The 23190-nt window shown below is 43.8% G+C and overlaps 1 protein-coding gene across 1 annotated transcript; it reads left to right on the top strand.

Moving 5' to 3' along the window:
* On the top strand, nucleotides 1–23120 carry LOC115108252 (cortexin-1-like). The gene is made up of 2 exons (XM_029632381.2): nucleotides 1–136; nucleotides 19549–23120. The coding sequence occupies exon 2, from the start codon at nucleotides 20592–20594 to the stop codon at nucleotides 20859–20861; it is 270 nt and encodes an 89-aa protein (XP_029488241.2). The 5' UTR covers nucleotides 1–136; nucleotides 19549–20591; the 3' UTR covers nucleotides 20862–23120.
* Nucleotides 23121–23190: the final 70 nt, after the last annotated feature.

Genomic DNA, 23190 nt, shown 5'->3' with positions numbered 1-23190 from the left:
TATCATATAGTCGTCCCCAGGCAGCAAAGCGCAAGAGCACACATGCTTTTGGGACGAGCGAACATCACAGCGCACGAAGTTGGACCAAACCGGACTCTTGTAAAGAATAAAGACTTGTCACCTCTCAAGAACTCAGGTTTGTTAACACTATTACCCTACAGTTTTGAAAAACATTGTTTTTGATAGGCTGTCATAGGTTTTGAGGCGCATGTGAAAGTAGTTATGTCAATCTGCGTTTTCGAAGTGACTTTGGAAATACTGTAGTAATGTGGAAAATATATGTAAGGCACAGGGGCTTTTAAATACATTGCATGTCAATAAGCAGGGGCGTCATTTCAGCTAAACCTGTGGTCTGGTGTTGTGTCAAATTGAAGCTAATTTATTGCATTTTTTCACAATTTAAAAACTAAAATGCAATTTGGAGAACTGCAAAAAACAAGCAAAATTGACTCCAGCCATTATCACCTTGTTGCTGTAGCTTCGTTCGCCTCAGTCAAATAGGGGATTTACCATTCTACCAACATGTCATACAAGAATTAGCTGCTACGCACTAGCACAGCACCATGATTAAAACTCGAGTTTAGTTTTATGTCATTGTTAAACCAAACGGCAGTTACCTAGCCAAAGCCATCTACAGATGTAAGATCTTAATTTTGTTTTGGAGAATATTCCTGCAAAGCAGGAAATGCAAACTTGTAATGTAATTGAGTTTTAGAAAGGCTTGTAAAGTTTGTAATTTCAAACTTGATTTGCCCTAACGAAATTGTTTAATTATAATTCACATTTCCTGTTTCTGCATGATTATTGTCCTGCTGTAGCAAACTAATCCTACATCTGTATTACAGCCAACTTTACCTTTGCACTGGTTTGAGACGAGCCTAACCTCCTGCTCTCAGGAGTCCGCATGGTCCTAAAGTCAGTATCAAAACGCTAAACTGCATTTGCCTTTAAACGAGATTTGAATCATTTTAGAAGCCTATTTTAAATGGTTGGTGTTGAGCTAGGTTATGGCGACCGCCATACCCAATTGAGGCCCCTGTCAATAAGTGTCCCTGTATTGTAAAAGAATACAAAACATTTTACAGATAATTAAAAAATATATATTTGATCAGTATTTTACAGTAGTGTAGACTTCGCAGCCATATAGTCAGCTGTTTAGCTCTACCAAACTGATGCTAACATAAAGTATGTTCTGCTGAGTTGCCTCAATGTCTTTCTTAATAGTATATAGTTGACTACAGAATATATAAATTCAACAAATGCCAAGACATAACCCAGCTAGTACATTTGGTTCCTTGGAAGTTGTGGGAATGTATGTTTATGGTTTCACATTGGTTGTGGGAACAAAGCCATACTTTTCCTGAATGGTAAAAACTTCTGAGAACAGATTTTAAAATGTGTCCTTTTCTGGGAACATGTATTTTTAGGTTGCAGGGAGGTTCTGAGAACGTTTTACTCTGGTTCCTTGAAAGTTTTCCAGGGAGGTCTTATTAACGCTCTGAAAAGGGAATTTACTTATTGTTTCAATGAGCCTTTTAATAATCCTGCTAGCTTATTTTTGGGTAACTTTTTTAAAACTCCAAGCACAGATAGGACACATGGAAATTAATTTCACATGGAAATTAATTTCCTTAGACATTAATCATGCAAACTCTTATTTTGTATTGTGACATGGCATCAGTGAGATTCAAACCTATTATCTTCTGTCCACTGTGCCACCAGGATGAAGCTAGCGTGACACACACAAATATTTATGGTCATATTTTTGTCTTTATTTCGTTTTTTAATGGAGCCACCCCTTGTTTAATTTTCTCAGTCTCCCAGGTATTTGCGTTGAGGGTAATGTATATGGTTACCACCACTAGGGGGCTGTGACAATGGGGAGCGTTAGTGGGATCGTGAGGTCTTGGATGTTTCTTCTATCTTGGAGAATGCCTGATAGTGAACACTGCTAACTTTTTTCCGACTCATCATTCAACCCTGTTAATTCAGGTATGTAATGTGCATAAGTACAATATGACTCACAAAATATTAAGATGGCATGCTTAACTACATAGTCCATGAGTTTGATGTTCAAAGGTAATTGAAAGGAGTTTTAACCGAGTGAAAAAAATTGTTTTGTATTTTCCCCATTATAGGTAATGGAGGTACGCTAGGTTGGTAATGGTTTACATGTAAGCAAAGGGAACAAGATGGCATCCAAACTGTTTGTACTTTTGCAAACAATCTTGCTATTTTATTTATTTTCTATGAACAAAGTCACAGTTTACTTCAGGTAATATGTACATATGCAATGTGACGATAGAATGTGTTGAAAGTGTTTATTGTTAAGAAAATAGCATTTAACAGTTTGCTAACTTTGTTACCCGAATTTAGATTTGCTAAGCACTAGCTAGCTCTACGCTATTGGGTTTCAGCTATTGTTAGCTCACGTGTTGATGATTTAGAATGTAATGTTTCTAGCATTGTTTAGCACAGGCCTCCAGTCATTTGTAGCTTTATGGGATTTGACACTGCTAGTACTGTGCTCTCTATATAATGTAATGTAGCCTTTTATGGTACAATTGGATTGTTTTACATGAAATAGCTGAATACTATACTGATTTATTAGCCTCAGGTTATCTGCACGATTCATTTGACTATTAGTGAAAGGTAAAATGTGAATGTGTAGATGTATGGAGGTAGCTTTTTGAATTTGAGACATTTATTTTGATACCCAATATGGAATGTGAAAAGACTTAATACTACAATGCAGTTGTAATGTGTACTTGACAAACCGAAAAGAAAGATACAAAAAAAACGACATTTAAAAAATCTTGGAGAATGCCTGCTCCTGAAAACTACTAACCTCTCATCTTTCCACCCTGTTGATTCAAGTCTCTGCTGACCACGTCTGTCCGAGAAGTGTAACAGATTTTCAGGCTCGTCTGGGATTGGCGCCACCTGTTGGAGGTATCTGATCCATAGATTTATGAACCAGAGACAGCATGACGCTTGACCGGAGCGAGAGGGCTACAAGTGGGCGACTCATGAAAGGGGATCCTGACTGAGAGGAGTGCAGCACTATGTACCTTAAGTGTTTGGAAGCGTGCATCATGTCCAATGACAAAAAGGGTCTGGGCCATTAAGAAAAGGTTGCCTACACTGGCATCTCATTTAAGTTTTCCAGTTGAAAGTCTTGATGTGGTAGCAGAGCTAGACCCAACTAAGCTAAACAAGTCTAATGAGGAAGGTTGTTTTGATAGTGTGTGAATTCATGTGTTGCAAGACCCTGCTTGAGCTACAGGATAGGGGTATGGCTCAGTTACTGTTTTATAAAGGATGCTATTGATGAGGTTGTGAAGGTAGTCCAGGATGTGAAGGTAGTCCAGTGACCAGATATATAGGTGACAACACTTCTGACATTAGTTACAACAGCATATGTAAACAAATAAGAGGGGTTAACATTAAAACACAGTAAAGCTGAAATCATCACAGGTGTCTTCTGCATCATCGAACCAGAACTTTAAAGACATGCTAATAAATAAGAATGAAAGGATTGTTGCTGAGCTGAAACATTTGTTTCGGTCTCACTTAGGAGAAAAGAGCAGCACGTCGAGGTAAGGATGGACCGCCTGGGCAAACGGTGATCCAGATCTGTCAATACAGGTGCCGTTCCTGGTTAGTCTCATGACATTAGCGCAGCCGTTCCCAAACTAAGTGAAGCCGCCTGATATGAAAATGGGGTCGTGGCAGAATTAAGACCCCTCCTCTCTTATTACCCTATCAGATAAAGCATTACTGAGGCATGTAATCAAAATAACAAGCCATGAAAGTGAGAGACAGGGTAGGTTGGGCCAAACCTTCCGTCACAAGACGACCCACCCACAGTGCCCAGCTTGAAGTGGGTGAAGTCAAAGTTCTCCAGTGGAATGGACTAAAGCACCCTTGGGAGATGACACATTAGCCAGTCCACCTGTCTTAGCCTGCCTCAACTTTGACTTGCCTTCATGCACCACGCTGATGCCTCTGACAAGGGGCTTGCTGCTACCATGAAACTGATGCATGAATGGGGAAAACTACGCATTGACAATGGTCTCCTGTACCGGAGAACCAGTCAAAGTCATGAGCTAGTCTTACCAGGCCTGTACAAGCAAATGGTCTTGAAACAACGTGTTAATGATGACATGGTTCATGTTGGAAGACATTGGCGCTGTATCAGGCAAAAGAAGCCAGTCACACATGTACGAGCACCAACTGGCAATATCAACCACAAGTTCACCACTAGAGCTAGTCTCTATCGACTACATGCATCTGGAGGCCAGCAAAGGTGGCTTTGATTACATCCAGGTAGTCATCAATCATTTCACAAGATTCGCACAAGCGTATCCGACCAAGAACAAATCCAGAAGAACAGTAGCTGAAATGATATTCAATGACTTGATCCCAAGGTTCGGATACCACTCCCAGTTACACCACGATCAAAGTTGAGAGTTTGAAAACAAGTTCTTCAAAACACTGCAGCAAATGACTGGAGTGGTTCACTCAAGGACATCTCCCTATCACCCTCAGGGCAACTCGGCTGAAATATTCCATAGGACCCTACTTCAGATGCTGAGAACGCACACCGGCTACAGTCCTTGTACGAAAACCTAAGTGAGAGAGGTGGACCTGGAAAGTTGAGGTCATACTGGGAAAAGACAATATATGTAGTTAAAGAGCAATTGAGTTACAATCCAGTGTACAAACTCTGTCCAAAGATGGGTGGGAACAAGACCTGTACCTTCCACCGCAATCTCCTGCACCTAGTCAACGACTTACCTGCAGACTTACCGCCGCAGCCTGCACAGACAAACCCACCTAAAGAGAAAAGGAAGAGCTGACCCAAAACAATGATACAAGACTCGGATGACGAAAGCACAGGAGCACATGCCTGGCTGATAATACCTGTAAGAAAATAGCAAAGAACAGACAATCTATGATACTCCGAGGAACCCAGCACGTGTAGGACCCACACGACGCTGTACCTACCAGAGTTATTGCACCTGAAAGAAAAATCCAAAGACCAGACGAGTCGGAAGGAGGAGAACAAGAAGAGGAATACTTACCCACTGAACCAGCACGGTCAGACACAGAGATGGATATGGACGAAGAATACCTGTACGAAGAACACCTGTGCAAGAGGAAAGACTCCTAGTAAACCCCCCACTAGTTGACGCAGGTTGGACAGGCTAGGAGGCCCACACGTGAGAGAAGGCCTGCACAGATGCTTCTTAGCACACGCTAGGTCAGCCATCCTTCCAGCCACACACCGCAATCAAACACTAGAGGTTTTTGGGGTGCCACCTATGACAGTCTGGGGAATTCCAACGTATGACATTCCACAGCCTTACCAAACACTACCCTACCCCACACTAGTGCCTTACCGTATTAATAGGAAATAATTTAAAGTGAAGCACTTATACATACCAATGACATGTAAATAAGGGTTAAATGTCAGGAGCAATTTTCTTTTTGTTAGGGAGTGTGTTACGCACACAGTTTTGACGTTTTATTTATTTTATGGCACCATCCCTTTAATTTTCTAGGTCTCCCAGGTATTTGCTTTGAAGGTAATGTATATGGTTACCACCACTAGTGGGAGCTGTGATGTCAATTGGGAGTGTTAGTGGGATCGTGAGGTCTTGGATGTTTCTTCAGTCTTGGAAAATGCCTGATACTGAACACTAACTTTCTCTCTTATCATTCAGGAATGTAAAGGTGTAAAAGTACAATATGAGTCCTGAAATATTGAGATATCATGGTTAACTACATAGTCTAAGATTTTGGAGATGTTTGAAGGGAGTTTTAATTGGGTTAACTGGTTTGTATTTTCCTCGTTAAGCAATGGTTGCTAATGGTTTACATGCAAGCAAAGGCAACAAGATGGTGTCTGAAATGTTAGACTTTTTCAACAATGTTTTTAGCTCCTATCTGTTTTCTTTTCTATGAACAAAGGCTCTGTTTACTTCAGGTAATATTTGTACATATGCAATGTGTCGATAGAATGTGTTTGTATTAGCATTCAAAATAGCATTTAACAGTTCGCTAACTTTATTCTAACCAAATGTAGCTTTGCTAAGCACTAGCTAGCTCTACGCTATTGGGTTTCAGCAATTGTGAGCTTGAATATTGATAGTTTAGAATGTAATGTTTCTAACATTGTTTAGCACAGGGCTCCAGTGATTTGTAGCGTTATGGGAATTGACACTGCTAGTACAGTGAGCTCTATATAATGTGATGTAGCCTTTTCTGGTACAACTTCATGGTTCGACATTCCAAATAGCTTTTGTTGGTATATGCTGAATGCTACACTGATTGAATAGCCTCATGTTATATTCACTATTCATTTGACTATTAGTGAAAGGTAAAATGTGAATTTGTAGATGTATGGAGATGGCTTTTTGAATTTGAGACCTTTATTTTGATACCCAATATGGAATGTGAAAATACTTTAACACTACAATGCAGTTGTAATGTATACGTGATGATTGATTTAGACAAAACATGAACAAAAGAGAACTGATACTGAACACTAACTTTTCTCAGCCTCATAATTCCACCCTGTTAATTCAGGTCTATTAACTGCTGACCACGTCTCAGTCCGAGGGCATGTAACACTTAGCATGCCATGTTTGTTTACACATACAAAGCTGTTAATTTTAGTCTATTCAAACAGACCCCATTTCAAAGGAAACAAGCACTCATTATGATCAGGAGTGGTCAATTAGTGGGCGCGGCCGGGTCAACGGCATCAATGTAACAGTATAACTTTAGTACGTCCCATCGCCGGGCTCGAACCAGGGACCCTCTGCACACAGACAACAGTCACCCACGAAGCATTGTTACCCATCGCTCCACAAAAGCCGCAGCCCTTGCAGAGCAAGGGGAACCACTACTTCAAGGTCTCAAAGTGAGTGAGGTCACCAATTGAAACGCTATTCGCGCGCACCACTGCTAACTCGCTAGCCATTTCACTTCGGTTACATGTAAACAAGCATGACATGCTAAGTGTTTACATGCCTCGGACTGAGACGTGATCAGCGGTTAATAGACCTGAATTAACAGGGTGTTGTATGCAAAATAACCATAGAACGACCACATTCTCACCAATCTCTAAGAAACATATGGTTCTCAGAACGATATGTGCTAGCTGGGAATTAGCTAATTATAGTACCTTTGCCAAAGTGCAGCAATAAAATGTTTCTGTGAATGCTCTGACTGAAGCAGAATATTGGGAATACTGTTTTGGCACAATATTATTCAGCAAAAAAATGTTACTGTCAGTTATGATTTATGATACTAATGTGCAATTGTTTACATTGCTTTTAAGATGATTTAGTTTTTTTTCATTATGTGAAAAGGCATTTGTATGCTTTCTTGGACCATAACAAAACGATATATCATTGTTTTGTGTCAAGGTGCTCAAATAGGATTTAATATCACTCATGTCATGAGCCTGATGAGATAATAGTAGTTAGAGGGATCTATTTTGGATTTTAAACACAGGGTATAATCCCATCAGAAGCTACAGTGAACACACTTCATCTGAATTACAATGTCCAGCCATGCTACTCTCAGAGAGGCCATATTTCTGCTATACATCATCTAACAAGAATATAATGAAACTTGGCTGATCGGGAACAGTGAGTGCACTCACAGAAAATACAGTTTTCAAACAAATTAAGGTGAACCATGGAATAACCTGCAGCCTCCTATATGACGTGGACCAAATACCAAAGTGCCATGAAATTGTATGACAGTGAGTGTGTTCGTGTAACAGTTCCTATGTATGATGTGCATACGGTCTATTTTGGTTTGAAAGGAGACTGGTATCTAAGCAATGTCATCGAATAAGCAAGGAAAATCATTTGTAATATTTACTGAAGGAAGAATACTGGAAGTGTAACAGGTGTCCGTGTGATTCTAATAGCTTAGCTTCCTCCAGTGATCCTCTGCTTTGCAACACGTGACTGCCTTCCTTGACAACGTGTAAACCGATTTTGAGACATACAAATGGTGTGAGTGCACTCAATTTCTTTGTCCCAGTCAAATGTCCCTCTATAGAGGACGATGATCATTGTAAAAGCGGTAGATGACAAAGTCGTTTGTAGAAGATGGCAGTTCGCACTGGTGCCTTGCCGGGGGTACAAAACCGGTCAAGATTCTCTGTTCACAAACGTCATAGGTAAAATATGTCACACTTCCCTTCTGGTTCTTATCATTAGTAGTACATGAATTGTAGACCGTATCCAACGTAATCGTACGCCGTTTCGTGGTGGTTGCCATCTGCTTTACAAAGACGATAATGCCTGTGTAGTAGTGCAGTAGTGCTCTGGAGCAGTGCGAGTTAATATCTTTGGCTGTGATGGAAAATAAATTGCCTTCAAGACAATTACTTGAATAATTCTATGGATATTTTTTTGGGCACGAGGGTGAAAATGAAATTGTCTTTTTAGGCTGTCTCGACTTCAGCTAAACTGCAATACTGAAAGTGTCCTGAGCACAGTGGAAAGTGTGCTTCTTGACTGGAACCCTGGGGACTTGCTCCCAACCCATACAATTAGTGTAAAGAAGTCAAACAAGCGAGGGCTACATTAGCAGGATTAAAAAATAATAATAATACACATTTAATTAGCATATTTGTTTTTGATATTTCTATTCTAACCCCCAATGGTGCATTAAAAATAACCCACCTCTTTAACTATTAGGTGTGTGTGATTGGTTAGACGCAGTCAACGCCAAAATTTTAAAACTGACAATCAGACTAAATCAGTGATCTTCAACCTTTTCTTACCCAGGGACCCCCTCCCGGGAAAACCGGCCACCCATCATACTTAAATACTTTTTTATTTTTAACATGTTTTGTCTTATCAGGTGAATGATAATGGCAAGGAGACATAATCAACATTTTAAAATGAATAGATTTGGTCAATAGTTTTTCATTATTTTGTAAACTCTAAAATACATTTCTAGGCTAAGTCTGAACACATTTTCGCTAAGAGTACTTGTTTAGCCGGTTAAATTAAAAATACACTCATAATATGACCTGGCCTCTACAATTACCCGACCTCAACCCAATTGAGGTGGTTTGGGATGAGTTGGACCGCAGCGTGAAGGAAAAGCATTCCAGGCAAAGCTGGTTGAGAGAATGCCAAGAGTGTGCAAAGCCATCATCAAGGCAAAGGATGGCTACTTTAAAGAATCTAACATTTTATATTTTGATTTGTTGAACTTTTTTGGGGGTTGCTACATGATCCCTTATGTTATTTCATAGTTTTGATGTCTTCTCTATTCTACAATGTAGAAAATAGTAAAAAAAAAAAGAAAGAAAAACCCTTGAATGAGTAGGGGTGTCCAAACTTTTGACTGGTAGTGTGTGTGTGTATATTTCCGTGGACCCCCTGCAGTATGCGGACCACCGGTGTGAATACTCCTGGACTACATGTTTCATTTGATCCTCATTATGTCCTGCTCTTTGCCTGTTTCATAACGGATGTTAATAGGAAACACCAGGAGCAGCTGCTTATCTTTTATATTGTCCTCCATCTATATGTGTGCTATTAGATCAAATCAAACTTTATTTGTCACATGGGCCGACTACAACAAGTGTGGACCTTACCGTGAAATGCTTACTTACAGGCCCTTAACCAACAGTGCAGTTCAAAAAGAGTTAAGAAAATATTTACCAAATAGACTAAAGTAAAAAATAATAATAAATAGTAGCACAATAACGAGGCTAACATACAGGGGGTACCGGTACCGAGTCAGTGTGCGGGGGTACAGGTTAGTTGAAGTAATTCGTACCTTGTAGGTATGGGTAAAGTGACTAGGCATAGATAATAAACAGTGAGTAGCAGCAGTGTACAGGGGGGTGGGGGGGTCAATGTAAATAGTCCAGTGGCCATTTGATTAATTGTTCAGCAGTCTTATGGCTTGGAGGTAGAAGCTGTGAGGAGCCTTTTGGACCTAGACTAGGTGCTCCGGTACTGCTTGCCGTACGGTAGCGGGGAACAGTCTATAACTTGGGTGACTGGAGTCTCTGACAATTTTATGGGCTTTCCTCTGACACCGCCTATTATATAGGTCCTGGATGGCAGGAAGCTTGGCCCCGGTGATGTACTGGGCCGTACGCACTTCCCTCTAGCGCATTACAGTCAGATGCCAAGCAGTTGCCATACCAGGTGGTGATGCAACCGGTCAGGATGCTCTCGATGGTGCAGCTGTAGTACCTTTTGAGGATCTGAGGACCCATGCCAAATCTTTTCAGTCTCCTGAGGGGGGAAAAGGTTTTTTGTTGTACCCTCTTCACGACAGTCTTGTTATGTTTGGACCATGATAGTTCGTGGGTGATGTGGACACCAAAGAACTTCAAACTTTTGACCCGCTCCACTACAGCCCAGTCGATGTTACAGCAGGGCCAGCGGCCACACACACACACACACAGGGAAGAGCAATGGGCTATCACCGCTGTGCATACAGAACGGACATCTATTGCCTCCTCGACACCTGGAGTCAGAGCTATTCGAGCTTAGGTCTCTCACAAACAGCACAGATTTCCTAAGGGCCTCCTCTGAATTGTGTTGCATTGTATTACCATCCTCCTCGGTTTGATTTCCTGCCGAAGATCTCTCTTCAAATATTCATCGTCCCTATATCCTGGAGCCATTTGATAATTGACACTGGGCCGGGTTTTATGACCTCCTCTCTTCATCTGAGAGTGTGGAGCACTATTAAAGATAGCCCTTTAGCCTCCCACACCGAGCCAGACCTCCAGTATTAAACCTGTCTTTGTGTGGTGGCCAACTGCCTACTTGGACTAGAATCTGCTGACTGTTAAGGGTTATTCTGTTAAGCTCTCCCTTTCTTCTCTAAATGTGTTAGGTCTGCTTTTCTTTGATAGATATGATTCTGAGGCTTGAGGATTTCCCCCTAGCCCAGCGATCAGTTTTACTGACTCTGACTTTACCAACGTCATGCATCCATGTCTTTGTGGGGACAAACTCTTTATTGCTAAATCCATTCTTCAGGGCTCAATTTATACCTTTGAATGTGAATGGGATCTGGACAGTCAGCATGTCCTGTATATGTGGAGCCCAGTTATCAGCTTGACTGGGGAATCTGTGTTTTTAGTTCTCAACTGCCCTTTCATTTAATCTAAAAGACAGACTTAACATTGTGGCCAGAGATGAGAAAAGAGGGCGTGTACTATCCGGTCCCAATCTGTCAGCATGTCTTCACAGACTGAAATGTATTGTATCCTTAAAGTTTCTCTAACCTTTCTGACCTTTTGTACATTTTCAGTAAAGTTTTGACTTTGCTGACTCTTTGCCTTGGTGCTCTTCGGAGCGTGTAATGTAATGCGTTGATGTTCCGTGATCTGGCACGGGCCCCGATGGTCCGCTGTGGGGACAGTCAGAATACTCAGAACAGAGAAAAGTGCTGTCCTCTGACTTTGGGACTGCTGACATCTCCATATTCCTGCCACCCGCTCCCTCCCAGATCCCTCTGATTGATGTTTGTCTGCCTGGCTGACTATCGTGCCCGTTTCTCCATGAATACAGACATGAATCACAGGGATTAGCATTCCGCTCTTCCTATCTCTCCCTGCATCCGTCCACCTCTTTCTCAGTGGGGTCTCAGTTCCTTACACGCGTCTGGCAGTTCGGCTGACAGTGGGGGGTCTGGGATGAGTGGCTGGGGGCCCCGCCAGAGCGAGCCCTGTCGGACGCTGCCTCACTCACTGCCACTTCGGATGGCCCTCGTCTCGCTGAATATTTCATGGTGTGATTTGGGATGTAAATTAAATATGTGTTTTCAGGTGGGTTTGACCAGACTGAGTGATATTCTCTGTGACTGGTGGGGGGAGTGGTTGTTCTAAGGCTGCCCTTCACCTTGGCAGTCTTGTAGGGACACAGGGTTGCATTGATGGTCTTTTCTCGGTGTTGTTGTTCTTTGAGACAGTCCTGTTCTGATTTTTCACAGGGAAATGTAGATAAATATAAACTGAGAATGAAGTGAGAGAAAGGACCCCACGAAAGTGTGTGTGTGTGTGTACTGTAGGGTATGTGTTTGTACTAGTGAGATATTTCTAAATGGGTACTGCCTACATCCCACCCTCTGAGAGGAGGCTGTTTTCTCAGTCAGTATTGAGGGACACTGAAGACTGATATTACTCATCAGCAGCATGGGCTCTTTTATAGAAGGCCACAGCCTCCCTGCGGTGCGACACACACACTGACGGCTCAGACAATCAGGAAAATTACACTAACATCCTGGAGTGGAAGCAGCCATTCTAAACTAGAGGAGGATCCTCTCCCCAGCTAGGTTGAAGTGAGCTGCTTTCCTCTCTTACCAGGTGACCCTTTGTCTAGCACAACACCAGCCCAGCAGGGCACATGTTCACGTTCTAATACATTTGTCTCCATAACTGATTCAAACACTAATAGGAATTTGAACTGACTGATCACGTCAGTGCTTCAAATATTCTGCATGATGCGTCTGTGGGATAAGAGTGGGCTTTGTAAAAGGAAACGCGGAGCCTTTGTGCTCCTGTCTAGAGCAGATTTGTCCTGCCTCTGCCTGTCATGCATCACGGTGATAAATGTGTTTAAGGGAAGCCATGGACAATTCCTCATCTCCAAAGGACACAGTTTCATCAGGTCTGAATGGCCTATACTTCAAATTTACGAGTGGCGAATGGGAGAAAAGTACATTTTTATACATGTAAATTGACATGCCTGGAGAATGTATGAATATACAATTCATCTCGCTTTAGTTTTTAGTCGCTACAATGTTTTGTTTGTTTGTTTATGCACCAGCACCTCAACATGCACACTGCAAAACAAAGAGTTTGGTCCTCTTCTCATTAAAGTGGCAGGCTGACTAGAAGGTGATGGCAGAGGGCTTAACAGGCACTTCAAGATGGAACAGCTGTATGTTTATCTGCTTAACTTGATCTCAATTACAGCAGTGTTTTGAATGGCGGCCTGCATCATTAAGTACAGCGTCCGTGAGAGACCAGGGCCATAGCTTGAGAGGAATCCTAAGTGTAAATGGAAATGCCACTTTGCCAATTTTTGTCTTGTGTTGTCTCTTAAAGTCCCCTTGAACAGAGGTGGGTGAGGGTGTAGTGTTTTTTTATATAGACTGGTGGTTGCGGTTGAAATTTGGTTGGTTTTGTTGTTGGGAGCCCAAGGTGACCTGGTGCTATACTGCTTTTCTGTCAGAGTTAGAGTCCCCTTCATGCTGTGATGAATGGAAAAGGACAAACACTAGTATATCTAGACATGGCTCAAATCAAAGAAGCACGTTAATAAGTGCCATGATGGATAGCATCAATAGGATCTCCCATGGACCATACAGTCTCGCCTCTTCTGTATAGTATTAGCGTATGTTTTTCATGCAAACAACCTGAGGTTTGTTGACTGACTCCTCTACCCTTTTCTCAATTCCACTTTTATCTTTATAAACACTGAATTGGAAAGTGTTTATTTAATTCCCTGTAGTCCTGTGAGACTGGAGGATGTTAGGATTTTTACAGGAGGGGGCTCCATCTCTCTTTTTATCTCTCTGTCACTCACTCTTTCTCACTCGCTCTCTGTACCCTGTCTCTTTATCTTTCCCTTTGTTTCTCTCTTTATTTTTTCTCTTTACTTTGCTCTCGCTTTCTGTACCCTCCCCCTCTCTCGTCAACTTTAATTACTATTACAGAAAGGACTCAGACTAGCCGTAAATAATGACAAATCAAGCCTTTTATTGTTTCCCTCTTCCTGCTGAGCCAAGTGAAGAATGTATTTAGGGGTTGCAGTTAGACGGGGCTTGATAATACAGTAATGGTGTTGGACTTAATGAAAAGATATTGCCCTGTCACGTTACTGCAGGTTGTGTGTGTGTGTGCGCCTGTGTGCACACTTAGAGAGCATGGAAAGGGCAGAGCGGGGGCTGGTAAGGTAAATGAATGTCATTTATCTATTTCTTCATTTACTCTGATGAGCTCTGTCACCATCGGTGTGACCAATGGTTGTGTGCAGGCGCACCCGGGGGGGGGTGTTCTATGAAGAGTGATGAGGCCTGTGTCCCCTCTGCACCTCTCAGAGGACTCGTTCCAGCAGCAGGGCTGAGAGGAAGTGTCCTCATGGAGTAATGGAGCGGGCGGGTGAGCCTGATGGAGGGTGATGGTTGGAGGGATGGCTAACGAGGAAGAAAATAAGCGGAGCAATCTCCCTGCTTCCTTTCCGACTTCCTTCCCACTGCCTGACTGACACTGCACTCACTGAGTGACTGTACACACTCAGCCCACTGGACACAGACGTCAGTTCAACGTCTATTTTTGATTTACATTTGGTTGAGTTGTCAACTAACAGCAATTAAACGTTTAATCAACAAAAATTCACCATGCCATTGGATTTAGGTTAAAAGTTGGTTGAAAGGGGCCTCTCGAGTGGCGCAGCGGTCTAAAGCACTGTGCTTGAGGTGTCACTACAGCCCCAGGTTTGATCCCAGGCTGTGTCACAGCCGGCCGTGACCGGGGGGACCACAAGAGGCAGCGCACAATTGGCCCGTCGTCCGGGTTAGGGGAGGGTTTGGTCGGCCGGGATTTCCATGTCCATGTTTCCATGTCCCAGCGAATTCTTGTGGCGGGCCGGGCGCCTGCAAGCTGACTTGGGTCGCCAGCTGGACGGTGTTTCCTCACACATTGGTGCGGCTGGCTTCCGGGTTAAACAAGCAGTGTGACTTGGCAGGGTCGTGTTTCGCAAGACGCATGGCTCTCGACCTTCGCCTCTCCTGAGTCCATACAGGAGTTGCAGCGATGGAACAAGACTGTAACTACCAGGTGGGGAGAGAAAGGGGTAAAAAGTACACAATAATTAATTTTTCAAATCCAATCAGTTTTCCACTGATCCCAACATGTCTGCATGGCACTCAAGGGTACAGAAAGCACCTCCGCCAAACAGCTAGGCTGCCCACAACAGCTGAAACAGAGCAGTACCTAGCCAATTGCTTTGTCCTAGTTTTTCTTTTCAGGCTCAGAATCTAGAGGCCACGCACTGCAAGCCTGTGTATGTGGCCGAGACTGCCAAATATCAGAGCCACCAGCTTGCACTTACACCCGAGACTGTCCAAGCGCCACGAGGAGCTGGTATTTAAGCAGCTTCTAGGCAAAGGCCTGCACCATGTAGCCGTCCAATGAGCAGCCCACTTCCAGAAGGAGCTCCTCCCCCTGGCCTTCCCCCACAACAACAAAATCTGGTGTATTTGGCCCACAAGACAACACATCATCAAACCAGCTTCCACTTACACAATAATGTTTATGCATGTGTGCTGTTGGTGAGACTACTTGTTTCACCTCGCTGGCTATCAGGTTGACAAGGCGGTCATGTCTAGCAATGTACAAATCCTTTTATGAATAGCAGCCATTCACAACATGGGCAATGGACTCCATTACATTTGACTCATGTAGAATACAAAATGGGGCATGGTTCGCAGGGTGCCAGAGTGCTAGATATTTTGTTGGTAAAACTTGCAGCCTCTACTTAACAGTAAAAGTGAGAATGTCCTCACCAACGGCAGCATTCTGGCACATGGAATGAGAGACAGCGTGGTCAGCACAGTCTAGAGCAGCAGTTTCCCCTGCAGCCTCAGGCCAATCCAGTGTTGCAGTTGCTGCATCCATCTGATACCAAGGAATGTTGTCCTGGATGAGATGTTCCACCATGGGTGACAGAAGGCTACACACACTTTGACTGACAGCCACAGAACAATTATTTCCCTTAACGCCTCAGTGAAAGAGCGAGTGGTTAGAGCTTTGTGATATCCTCTTTCTAGCACACGATCAAGGTCCGTTCTAACGAGTTTGGTATTTTACAAAGCTACTAGATATCAGAAACGTACATTTGGATAGTGCTAGGTCTCTCTGTACACTTGCCAAATTTAAAATGTAACCTTGCAAACGTTCAATTCCAAGTCAAATCAATAGTTTGGGGGTTAGGGAACGACCTTTTTTAAAGAACAGTGCAACTCCAGTTAAAGTTTCCTATGATTGGATGATTGAATCCATAGCCACTGTTTGTGTGGAGGTGAGTCTGCTCACTGGAACATGTGACAGGTGATTAGTTAAATGTTTGTCTCAGGGTGATTTCCAGCCTATTGAACAGCAGCTAGTTTCATAAGTACTCTGTCTCTGTCACACACAGAGACCCACAGGCACAAAGCAAGGAGCCACAGGTACTGCAGGGAGATGTACTTCCTGTCCCGTTGTCATTCCCCAAGGGGGGACATTCTCAGCCAGCAGTCAGTCTGTTATGCCTTTTTTACTTACTTTACTACTTTCTCTTACTTCTTCTCTACTTCCTTTTTCTATTCTGGACTTGTGTCAGAGGGAATAATTGAGATGCCTCAATTGTGTGTATGTGTGTGTTTGGCTTATGTGCACGTGTGATGAACCCCCATGCTGTGAGGGACATGTGTGGCTCTGAAGAAGCAGATGGACAGTCTTACAGCTAGTCAGGCTGATCTGCATGCCTGTACTGTGTTGTGATGTAATAGTTGTGTGTGTGTCCTGTGGTGCGCTGCCATCTGTCTCTGGTCTCTGTGCCATGCTGGGCAGGCACTGGTCAGTGGAGAGGGAACCACTACTGCTGGGCAGCACTATCTCCCACAGTCAGAGGGAGACGTCACCTTGCAAGGTTTCCAGCTCAAACACGCACACATACACGGGTCCCGCCGTTTCCGAGACCCGGTACTTTTTGTTATTTTAATGAACAAAAATAAATAAAATTGGTGTCCACATTTTAAATTTTCTACAACCAACAACACGAGGAATCAACAGCAAAAACCCCATAGTGGAATAGTTGACTTATTCAATTGTTCAGCCTGTCGCAGTCTATGCTACAAAATTATATTCCTCTCGAGGCACATTGAAATTGCGAGTGGTGCACAGGGGGAGAGAAATGCGAGCCCAGTCATTGTAGACTAACATTCTTAATGCAGTCGCGGGAAAACACACCAGTGCATTCTAGCAACCAAACCGTTATGAAACTTTTATTCAAACAAATAAGTCTCACACAGCAAATTAGCGATTCATTTTTTTGTTGACCAAATTCCACACTCATTAACCCCCATCCAAATGCCTCACTTTGGTCTTATTTTTCGTGCACAGATTTTGGGCAGAGTAAGCCTTCTTGCTTAGCCTCTTCTGATTATATTCACAGTACATGATCCCTGGTTGGCTGAGTGCCAGTGGATCGTTCATTTGTAGGCATTCAAGTCATCAGTGTTACTATAACAAGTAACAAGATAACTCTATGATCATTAGGCTAAGTGATCTAGCTAATGATGAGCCCAATAGGGTAAATGCAGATGGGCAACCCTATTTATTTATAGCCACTATGCTGAATCAGCCTGATAATTTTGAAAAATTATATTTTAGATGTATGTGCACGCCCCTGAACTAGGGACCCCCCCCACCTCCCAAATGAACCACTACACACATGCACGCAATCAAATTTAGCCCCTTCTCAATTTATATTAAAGTACCCTCACTCCTGTTCTCAATTTTAGTGCTTTAATGAAAGACCATCATGCTCAATGTGTAACATGCATGTAGCCAGTACTTACAGCTGGGGAGGCAGCCATCCAGTGTCAGTAGGGAGCTGTGTGTCAGGAGTGGAGACCACTGGGGAGGCAGCCATCCAGAGTCAGTAGGGAGCTGTGTGTCAGGAGTGGAGACCACTGGGGAGGCAGCCATCCAGGGAGTCAGTGGAGACCACTGGGCTGCTGTGTCAGGAGTGGAGACCACTGGGGAGGCAGCCATCCAGAGTCAGTAGGGAGCTGTGTGTCAGGAGTGGAGACCACTGGGGAGGCAGCCATCCAGAGTCAGTAGGGAGCTGTGTGTCAGGAGTGGAGACCACTGGGGAGGCAGCCATCCAGAGTCAGCCATCCATCCAGAGTCAGTGGAGGGGGGAGGCAGCCATGTGTAGGGAGCTGTGTGTCAGGAGTGGAGACCACTGGGGAGGCAGCCATCCAGAGTCAGTAGGGAGCTGTGTGTCAGTGGAGAACACTGGGAGACCACTGGAGTCAGTAGGGAGCTGTGTGTCAGGAGTGGAGACAGCAGCCATCCAGAGTCAGTAGGGAGCTGTGTGTCAGGAGTGGAGACCACCGGGGAGGCAGCCATCCAGAGTCAGTAGGGAGCTGTGTGTCAGGAGTGGAGACCACCGGGGAGGCAGCCATCCAGAGTCAGTAGGGAGCTGTGTGTCAGGAGTGGAGACCACCGGGAGGCACCACTGGGAGAGCCAGAGTGGTAGGGAGCTGTGTGTCGAGGCAGCCATCCAGAGTCAGTAGGGAGCTGTGTGTCAGGAGTGGAGACCACCAGAGCCATCCAGAGTCAGTAGGAGCTGTGTGTCAGGAGTGGAGACCACCGGGAGGCAGCCATCTCGGTAGGGAGGCCAGCCATCCAGAGTCGGTAGGGAGCTGTGTGTCAGGAGTGGAGACCACTGGGGAGGCAGCCATCCAGAGTCGGTAGGGAGCTGTGTGTCAGGAGTGGAGACCACTGGGGAGGCAGCCATCCAGAGTCGGTAGGGAGCTGTGTGTCAGGAGTGGAGACCACTGGGGAGGCAGCCATCCAGAGTCAGTAGGGAGCTGTGTGTCAGGCCACTGGGGAGGCAGCCATCCAGAGTCAGTAGGGAGCTGTGTGTCAGGAGTGGAGACCACTGGTGGAGCTGGTGATTGAATAGCACTGATAGAATAGCACACCATCTCCGGCTCAGAGGTCGAGAGGAGAGAGAGGAAGTGAGAGAGCGAGTCTACAGTGTAGACTAGTATTAGCACAGGTGACAATGTATAATGACACATACTTTTTTTCTAGATACAGTAGTGTGTCAGCGTTATGTGTGAAGCACCTTGTCAAGGACGGCTTGCTAGGGGAGAGGTAGAAGATGCCAAAAAACTGTACTCCAACCTGGCTCTGTCCAACCTCTCTGTGCGCCAAATTACCTCTCTTTCCACTGAATGGGGCCATTGTGCATGGGGTTTGTGGGAATGGTCTGGTAATGGCCTGGTGTACTGTACCTCTGATTTGAAACCTGATCCAGCTGTCCTGATTTTATATAATTAATGAGAAACCATTTGATTCCACATGACTTTTTTTTCTTCTTTCATTTAGCAAAAAAATAACTGCTGAAACAGTGCGCTGATGTACGAATGTGACATTTGCGACATCAACGTTTACAAGAGTGTATTCATTATGGTTAATGCTCTTCTAATACCACTGTAATCAAGCAGTGTAACACTCGCTACAGCAGCTGGGAAATGTCAGAATGTAATTGTTACTTATTGACCCTAGTCTAACAATGGGAGTATTTAGTGGAGTTTGCAGGGTTTTAAAAGTTCTCTGTCGTGGATATGGTCTAAACGAAGTTCTTGGTCAAGCATTAACCATATCATTTTAAACCCCATAACAATCATAAATAATGGATACAACATTATGTTAGTCAGGGAATGATGACTGTTATGTTTTCCATGTGCTTTCAGGTTGTGTGAGGGGAGGAAGTTGTGAAGTCACGCGGAGGAGAAGCAGTTACTGTTGGGTTACAGACCCGGAGTAAGGCTTGGCTCGGTACACCAGAAGGAACCAAGCCTTCTTTCAGAGGTCCTCTTCTTCCACACAGTCATACCCTACCAGTGACTGTGCAAATCCATTCACAGACGGACACAGAACTTAACAAAATCTCTTGTACCCTATATTTGAAAGGAGTTTTCAATCCTAAAAGTACATCTATCGGAAGACTGCATGGTGAAAGTGTTACCTTGTTAGACACCCACAGGGCTATAGACAGAGGCTCTACTTATCAAACCACTCACTGTTCCTACCCTGGAGAAAAAGGCTTATTTCGCATCTAACGCTAGCATCTAACGCTAGCCCGACGTGCTGCGTGTTGCTTTCACATTCAGCGCCATTGATCCACTGACCGCCCTGTAATTTGATTAGCATTCTAGCCTCCCTTATTATTTCAAACACACACACACACAGGCAACCCTCCAAATGACACTGTTTTCACAAATATTATTGGCCCTGTTGACCATGAGGCACATGCTGCTGTCAGCTCATGCAATCACCATCCACTACAGACAACACCTGGCTATTAGCCCCCATTGAGAGTACTACTACACTTCCCTGTGTTGTACTGCTGTTTATTCACTCTGGCAGGTGCTAGTGTCATGTCCTATTTGTCCGGGCGGCTGTTTGTGTGAATGGATACGACAGGGTTATGATGAACACGTGCTGTTGTCGTCTTCCACTGCCTACGGTTGGGTCACTGTGAGGGGAAGAGATCCTAGGTCTGATCATACTGTTTGTCTATCACCCTGTCAGAAGGGATCAAGACCAAATCTCTCTTGAAGTAGACACTTCATCTCAAAGAGACTAACATCTCAAAGGATAAACAAAAGCTGACTAGAACACATCAGTCTGTCCAACCGTCTGTCTGGTTGTACCCCCAACTGTGGCCCACCTCTTGCCCGCTCCCCCCACCATCCAGTCTGTGTGTAAGTTCTGCCGACGGGCTGCTTGGAGGATGAGCGATGTCCCCACCCTGGACTATGAGCTGCTGCTGTCCCCTGGGCCCTCCCTCCCTGGGCCCCCCAGCAGCCCTGCTCTGGTGGGGGGCGACGCGGAGCAGAGGACGGCCTTTGCCTTCGTGGGGCTCCTCATGCTCTTCCTTGTCTTCCTGCTGGTGCGCTGCTTCCGCATCCTGCTGGACCCCTACAGCCGCATGCCATCCTCCTCCTGGACCGAACACAAGGAGGGCGTAGAGAGGGGGCAGTTTGACTACGCCCTGGTCTAGACCTGGGTCGTGTTCATTAGGCACCAAACGGAAGAAAGGGGACTGAAACAGGGAGGGACTACCCGAACTTGTCCAATAAGAAAATGTTGTTTTCATTTTCCGTTGCACAACGTTTCGCTACGGTGTGCCCTAATGAAAACGACCCCGGTAGTGTCTAAAGGGGGCAGTTTGACTGGCCCTCCGGTAGAAACAGAGACCACAGTTGTCAAGACCGGATCCCTCAACACCCAGACCAAGACCTTTGACTACATGCTGCTGCAGAGACCGAGGAAAGATGAGACGTTTTGACTATATGCTGCCATCAAGGCCCACAGCAAAACCAGACCACCAGATTGCTTGAGACCCAGACTGGTACCAAGACTAGACCATTTGAGACCTAGACTTGCAACTCGGAGCCAGAGGTAGAAAGGGGTTGTATGTACTGCACTGCTGCCTTACTTTGCTGCATTCCCCTCATAACACTTCCTCCTCATCTTTTAGTCCCTGTAGATTGGCTAATATGCAGGGGAGTGCTGACAAAGCAAACACAATGAGATTTCAAACAAGATCCTTCCAGATGAAACGTATAGGCTATATCAGAGTAGCTTTCAATATTTACATCACACCTGTTTCTGTACCTCCCAGTTTATGATTTGTTACAGTATATTTGACAGTCGTGACCTTTTTTTAATATTGATTGTCCTCTGACAAATGATCAATTGTATTTTTCCCTCATAGATTTCCGACTGGGTTGAGATATTACAACTGTGTTGAGATGCATTCCGCCCTTTTAAGAATCCAGACTGGTGATTTGTCTTCAAAGGAACATTAGTAGTGTGTTTTGTGTTGGTATAACTGAAACAAAGCCATATCTATAATATATATGTACACATACATACATGTTGTTTGGTTGCCCTGTTAGCTTTAACCACCTTGCCAAGCTTAGTGAAAACATGCACTCTACAACTGCGACTTTTAGACCAGAAATGCTTTATTTTTGTATTCCAACTAAAGTTTGGATGGAGTCTCCTTTTGCTAATATTTCCTGTGTTTTCTCTGATTTGTAGCACTCTCAATCTTGTCTTTGGTCTGTGTTTCTTGAGCTAGCCTAGCTACACAACGAAACATGATATGCTTCCATATACAAATTGCTGCTGTGCTTCTTCAACTCGCCTCTACTTGGCGATATTTTCTTTGGTCTCGATTTGGAAGAAACACGTCTCTTATAAATGTCTGTGTTCAGTTGCAGGTGGTACTCCGAAAAACAGAAAATTCAGAAAAATATTACATCCACTTTTTCCACCGCATGAGGTTTCTCGCCATGTTAGCTGCCGCACATCTCGCATTTCCCAACATCTTTGCTGGAACTAGTCAATGCGCTTCACACAGTACGACCAAAACAAAGATCTACACACATGCAAGAGGCATTTCTCACTCAGAGCCATAGCTACAATGTTTTTGAATTTGATTTTTATTTATTTTTAACTCATTTGGGGTCTCAACTTACTGTTGAGTTAGAATGGTAGAATACACAAGGTGCAATTTCTAAACTTGGTTGTGCTTCAGCAGTTTTACTCTTTATCTGTCCCTCAATTAGCCCATGTCAGTTAACATGTTTTAAATTTCTAAATGAGTCTTGCTAGTTATCTTATCATGGCTGAATTACCATGCCTAGGGACCCTGACCTCCAGGGGGAGCCATTTGATTTTGTTAGTCACTCTCACCCAGATATCATGTTAACGTGGCGAAATGTGTAAAATCGCAGGGAATTATCTTTAAAACTGCAAACATTTCTCCCCACCCCATGGCAAAATGTGTAGAAAAAAACAAGGATATTAGATTTAAAACTGTAAGAACAACAATCTTATTTGTTTACCTTTTTAAATTAAATATTTGTTCTGCTAACAGATCCCTCTACATAATAAATTATAGTTTTTAAACCCAGCGCTGAGTTAATGTGTAGCGGCTAATTGTATACTGTATGTGAATGAAGCTACAGCAACCAATGTGATAATGTCTGGGGTCATTTTTACTTGTTTTTGCTGTTCTCCAAATAGCATCTATAAAAATGCAGTAAATTAGCTTCAACGTTGTTAAACCCAGAACAGACAGCTTTGCTTGCGTTTAAGATTTGTAAGTAGATATTTTTCATAACTGCTTTGTTTTTGCAACGCAGGGTTTAATTTTGTGAAATAAAAATGGGTTTTTCTTCCATTTCTGTTTCCAGTGTGGGAGTGTATTCCTCTTCCTGTAAAATCAATAAAGCATTTCACCACATTACTCCACTTTTAATCACTTTAACGAAGCACCAATGGGACATTTACAGGGCAGGAAAATGAAACTCTAAGAC

This window comes from Oncorhynchus nerka, linkage group LG24 (genome assembly GCF_034236695.1).
Source record: "Oncorhynchus nerka isolate Pitt River linkage group LG24, Oner_Uvic_2.0, whole genome shotgun sequence".
Taxonomy (NCBI): Eukaryota; Metazoa; Chordata; class Actinopteri; order Salmoniformes; family Salmonidae; genus Oncorhynchus; species Oncorhynchus nerka.
Note: the sequence above shows the minus strand (reverse complement) of the source record. Positions and strands in the feature narration are given on the sequence as shown.